At 37.7% G+C, this 6,000-nt stretch overlaps 1 protein-coding gene across 2 annotated transcripts in view; it reads left to right on the top strand.

Annotated features, from left to right (window-relative positions):
• Nucleotides 1-699: 699 nt before the first annotated feature.
• Nucleotides 700-6,000, top strand: part of OLFM3 (olfactomedin 3) — a 43,622-nt gene continuing 38,321 nt past the window's right edge. Inside the window, exons 1-3 of one of the 2 annotated variants that reach the window (XM_060085773.1) lie at nt 700-845; nt 2,529-2,548; nt 3,194-3,195. In XM_060085773.1, the coding sequence (XP_059941756.1) occupies nt 700-845; nt 2,529-2,548; nt 3,194-3,195 (168 nt within the window). The remainder of the gene's footprint in view (nt 846-2,528; nt 2,549-3,193; nt 3,196-6,000) is intronic. The other variant, XM_060085783.1, reaches the window with a different exon arrangement.

Here is a 6,000-nt window from a genome sequence, read left to right as displayed (position 1 = left end):
AGAGCTTTTCTCCAAGGCCGCCTTTCCTGTCTGTTCACATGTAAGGTGCCTAGGGCAATGTCCTCCACAGGCAGTAGCTATTAATCTCTGACAATTTTTTTAAGAGGCAACAGTGCTAATTTTAGGTTACTATATAAAAAATAATAATTTCTTACTCAATATCTAATCATCTTGGATATTCTCTGCAGACTTTGTTTTCATGTTTTGTCTAAAAACACTTTTTCCATGCTCAGAGAAATCTGTGGATATTAAATTTGGTGTTTGAAATGGGCGCTTTGACAGACCTCAATTTAAGGGTGCTATTTTTTTTATGAAGGATAAAGAGCAGCTGACTATACTGACAGAAATCCCAGAGGCAGTGAACTCTGTTGATGGTAACTGACTATATAGTGGAGCAGGAAAAGCTCAAATTTCCTCCTTCCTTCAACCTCTGCTCTAACAATTACCAGCGAAGCCCTATCAAGAATATTTTGTTTGATGATCCAGCAAAGTATCTGGTAAAGGAGGAAAAGGAAGAGCAGGGCGCTTCCTGTGAGGGTGAGGGAAAGAGGTTCTGTGAGCTTTCCCTGCATGATTAGAGCTTGGGAAGTGGATCTCTTTTCATGCTGTAGATGTGGCGTGCTGCAGTCACGCCTCCCGCTGCCAGCCCACAACCGGGATCTTAATCAGTCACTATGAAAACTCATTAGCTCCACAGCAATGAGTCTTCCACTGCTGAAGCTTGGTGCTGTGCTTAGCACCATGGCAATGATATCAAACTGGATGTCCCAAACTCTCCCATCCTTGGTAGGACTGAACACCACGAGGCTATCCACGCCAGATACCTTAGTAAGTCACTCCGGTGGGTTTGGCCGTCTTGGGAAGTAAGTGCATTAAACCAGTGGGCTTTATTCTGTAAATTGCAAAGGCTGAAATTTTGCTTCTCTATTTACAGGTCTTCTTCAACAATACAATGTTTATGTGGTAACTTTAGTCATGGATGTTCCTTTAGGAACACTTTAAAGTTACATCAAAGAATAAACGAACTGCCTGAGAAATTAGTTGTGAAAGGAAATACTAGATTCATTAAATTCTTAATGAAAAGCTTTAATTTATATTGTTCTGAGGTTTTGAAGAATTCTTTCTTTTAAAATATGTTTTGTTTCTTATTATTTTACTTTTTTTAACATCTGTAAAATCCCCATAATTTTTCCTACAGAATATGCTATAGGGTATATTCTAGCTAATCTAGTTTTACTATATAGCAGGTTCTTCTTTGGAATTCAATTCCTGTGACTGAAATGCATTCAGTCAGAGAAACCAACCTCTTTTAAACATAAATGAATAAAAAAAAAAAACCTCAGCTGTTTAAAGCATGACCAAAAAGACCTTTAAGAGAGCCAAGAATCATGAAGAGAAAACTTACTTGATAAAATCATCTCCCTGTATTGTTTAATTTTTTCATAAAGTCTTCTCCTGTCACAAGTCTAACTCCTGTAGTCTTCATTCGTCTATAGTTAGTGGCTTTTTAACCCTTCCCACATTATAACAAATGTCTTTTCTCATGGTTTATTTGGCAATACTCTAAAATATTTCAAATAAAAATGAAAACTATTGGTTATTCAAATAGAAGCTTACAAATTCAAATAGAAGGAATAACCGGGGAAAACAATTTCCCTGCTAGCAAATAAAAAGTACAGAAACAATTAGTATTCAGAGCCCTTTACCTTTTTATGTTTATCTGTTTTTTACCATTGGACTGCTTCCACAGATCAGAAAAAGTCAGATACTTAAAAAAAAAAAAAAGCAACTCTCCATTTTGAAGATATGTTTGCAGTTACTAATAATAATTACTCTATCAATCAACGTGTAACTAACTGAGTAGAGTCAGATCAAATTAGTTACATAATTTGCCAGATTAACCTGGTGCTCAGGGCAACAGCAGAGCACATGTGAGGCACACTTTGACCTGCTTTTATATTTTTACCGCCCTTGAATCACTTATGGTACCTCAGTGCCTCCATTACTGAGATTCCCCTCCTTCCCTGTATGATGTGTGTGGCAGGAGGGATGTAAAAGACATTTGTAGTTATAAAGAAACCATGACATGGCATCAATAAGCAATCACAAAACAAAGAAATGTACATTATTTAATATTTACTGAGCCAAATTTCCTCAATGTTCAAGTACCTGGTGACTTTTAACAACTTAGTTGTTGAATTAACTCTTTCAAGAAATGAACCTAAGCTAAGCAATTCATGAATAAGCTATGTTTCAAACTTGGTACCTTGGTTCTGATATGTATATTTTCTGTGTCTACAGATATTGGTTTGGTTATTTCCTGTTTCTTGTTGATGGAGGAGAATCAACTTTCCAAAATTATGCATGATTCTTTTAGAACTTCTTGCTCTCTTATGAATTTAAAGTAAATCAATTTCCTTTACCTTCTGATTAGTAATCTGTTGGTTGAAAAATATAAAATATTGGTATGGTCTACAAATGTTCTGACACAACTGAGTCACCCTTTGAGTGACAAAAAATGAATAAAGTTCAGAAAAGTTTACACTATGTTATTCACTGGAATGGAGAAATCATGTTGCAAAAGTGTGTGAGTGTGAGTGAATGAGTGTGTGTGTGCATGCATGTTTTACAGAAGTGCCAAATATTACAGAAGTAATTTCCCCACCTTAACTATTCAAGATAATTGCCCATATCTTAGGATTCCCATGGTGAGAAATGAATGAATCTAGTTCCTACATTAAGATCATTAAATGTTAATGCTGGAAAGGATCTTAGAAACTATCCAGGCCAGCTATTTTTACACTATTTTTTGGCAGCAGTGCCTTTTTTTTTTTTAGAATTAAATCTTATGTAATACATTCAGAATAAATATTTGTTGAATGAATCTTGAGGTGGAAATCCAATATATAAAACAGGTCATGGGTCAAATAATAAATTATGGGGGGGAGGCATTTACTGTGCCTCTATCATCTGTTCCCTCCCCACATAATCAACCCCTTTCCCTGGTCAAAATGCCTCCACAGAAACCTTAGAACTCTCAGGAGCTTAGCTGGAAATATGACTGACCTCCTCATTCTGCAAGTGTGAAGACTGACCCCAAATGTTTAAGTGACTAAAGAGATTTCCCCCAGCTGGTTAACGACAGAATCAAGGGTAGAAGCAAGTCACCTGACTGCAGTCCTGACCAGGGAAGTCGTCTCACCCACCTTTGCTCTCCTTGCCCCTCCTGGTCCCTAGTGCCACACGAGGTTCTCTCTGTCCATCTAAGGTGGTTTCCTGTGACCCTAGACTCCACTTTCCTTAGATGGAAGGGCTGACAGTTCCCTTCCCAGTAAGTAGAGCTATGATGTTCAGCCCTTCTCAACTCTCTCACTCTACATTCTCACTTTAGACAGTACGAATGGCATAAACTTGAAGGTCTGTGCTTGCAAGTCTGTATACACCTCCCCCAAAAACTGAATGAATGAATAAATAAATAATATAGGTCTTAAAATTTGTTTTATGTGTTTGTGGGATGTGCAGATGGCAAAAAGTACAGATTTACACAAATATGAATGTGGTCTTTCTTTAACATGGTAGTTTCAAATGACCTTGAAAAAACAAAAATAAGAAATACAGGGTTTTAATCATTAAAGGCAATTAAATCTGCTTATGGCAGATGCCTCTGAAATAGGCAGTGTACGTTTGATTGTCTCAAAAGCTGAAATAGGTTTTTAAATTTCCAGGATATTTTTGTCAGTAAGTAGTTAAACACAGCTCCTTATTAGGGCAATAAGCTCCCTCTGGCTTCTCTTAGAATCTTGAAACATCCCTTTATCCTCCTCTTTGGCCCTGCTTTCTTTCTTTCTTTCTTTCTTTCTTTCTTTCTTTCTTTCTTTCTTTTTCTTTCTTTCCTTCCTCTCTCTCCCTTCCTTCCTTCCTTCCTTCCTTCCTCTCTCTCACTCTCTCTCTCTTTCTTTCTTTCTTTCTTTCCTTCCCCTCCTAATCTATAACTGGGCCCATCTACCTTCGGAGGAGTGGGTGTCTGCAGAGACAAAGCCTGGGCTCTGAGAAAGCTCAGGCTCCCTCTGGCATGTCTCTCTGATGCAGAGTAACTTCCCCCTGAGGCTGACCTTCTGAGAAATCACTCACACTGTGGGTTCCACACCAGGAAGAACCTGGAAAAGAATAATTAAATAAGCAGAGGACATTTAGCAGACACCAGCTGTTCTCAATCAGCCCTGCCGCTGTGGTGGGAAGAGGCCTCCAAGGGACCTGTGGGCATCGGTGATTTGTTTTGCTACATTTTCAAATGTCTAGCCAGCTTCTCCTCATAAATAACTACTTCAATGAGTTAGTCAGTTTTAAGTTCTGGAAAATGAGTAGAATACTCTGACACAAACTCTCAATACTCTCTAAGTTTCTTAATTCACCAATTTTTTTTTTTTTTTTTTTTTTTTTTTAGTCCTGAAGATACCTGATTTCTCTGTTTTGTACCACTGTTTTTCTTCCCCAAATCCTTAGGCAATGTCCATTTTGTGAAAGACCAACTAAACAAATTAAGGAAATGGATGAGAGAACAGAATGGTAAATCTTGAAAGTCACAGAGAATGTGATAATTGCCTTTTTAGAGTAGAACTGTGGCATAGGTAAGAGAGTAGATTTATTCTTAAGTACTTAAAGCAGAAGGAGAGCAAAAGAGGGAACATTACTAAGAGAGAAGTTCAGAGCCAGTCCTTTAGCTTTCCACCGATGGAAGGGGCTGCCTATGAAGCAGGGAAATCCTTATCATGCAGAGTTCAAGCAGAAACACAAGGAGAATACATAGGAGAAGTGTCACTGAGTGGAAGGACATAGGACCAGACAAGACTTCTAATTCCTTCCCAACTCTGAGTCATTATGATTTCCAGAATATGAGAAGAAGTGATCAACCAACCTGAATTTGAGAATGTCTTCGGTTTTGTGTTTAACTGTTTTTGGTCATTGTTTTTACAGTTGTTTTTCTTAGACCCTTGAGGCTGCCTTGAGTGAAGAATATACATTTCTTATTTCAGTTCCAACTAGTCTCATAAGAAATAGGAGGAAAACTGCTATGCAGTGACATCTTTATTAACACATCCTCCAGAACACAGCTTCTTTTAGTGTGGTCTGTCAACATCTCTATTATTCCTGTCCTCACATTACTTCTCTTCACAACTAAAGTCATTAGCATGCTAAACCACATTTCATTCTCTGAGACCAAACCTATCCTCAGACAGAAAATTTATAAGTACTTTTCATCAGGTATCTCCTCTAAATCATCAGGTAACTCCTACTCTAAATTGAATAGGTTTTAGTAAATGGATTTTTTTCTGCTTTATTTTCCCCTACCTTGTACACCCCTTTCAGTAGCTTGATCCCTTATTCTTCTTTGCCTCAGTCTGTACTTCTATGAAATTCCCAGACATTCAGCATAAACATAAGACCTAACAATGTTCAACCAGTTGATTCTGTCCTCTTCAAAGAATCAGAATTCTGTCCCTTTGCCTGTCCCTCCACTTGTGTCTCACCAAGCCTTTACTGCTAATTATTCCTTTGGAGTCTCAACTGCTACTTGTTTCCACATTGTTTGGATAATGCTCTCCACCTCGCTGGGTGCATCTCCTCTAAAGCAAAGTTTTTTCAGCTATTGGTGAATGGACATAGGCCATCTATCTGCAATTTATCTGCAGAGGATGAACATAAAGAGCTCTGATCTGAAAACTGGAGAAAATTGGTGTAAGTCCCATATATAACATTTACTAAACGGGTGATTTCGGAAAACATTGCTTCGGTTCTTTGCGTTTCAGTTTCCTCATAAATAAGATAATGTCTATTTCAAAGGGTAGTTGGATCAAAATAAGTGAGACTAATACAAGAGAAGGGGTTTTATAAAAAGAAAAACATGCTGAAATGCAAGATTTTTTTTAATTTTTATTTTTACCTCAGTCTTCAGGATCTTTCTTTCCTGTTCAAAGCCCCTGAAGTTCTGAGAGACTTCTC

The sequence above is a fragment of the Mesoplodon densirostris genome, chromosome 2, assembly GCF_025265405.1.
Source record: "Mesoplodon densirostris isolate mMesDen1 chromosome 2, mMesDen1 primary haplotype, whole genome shotgun sequence".
NCBI lineage: Eukaryota > Metazoa > Chordata > Mammalia > Artiodactyla > Ziphiidae > Mesoplodon > Mesoplodon densirostris.
The sequence above is the reverse complement of the archived record's forward strand: the minus strand, read 5'-3'. Positions and strand labels throughout refer to the sequence as shown.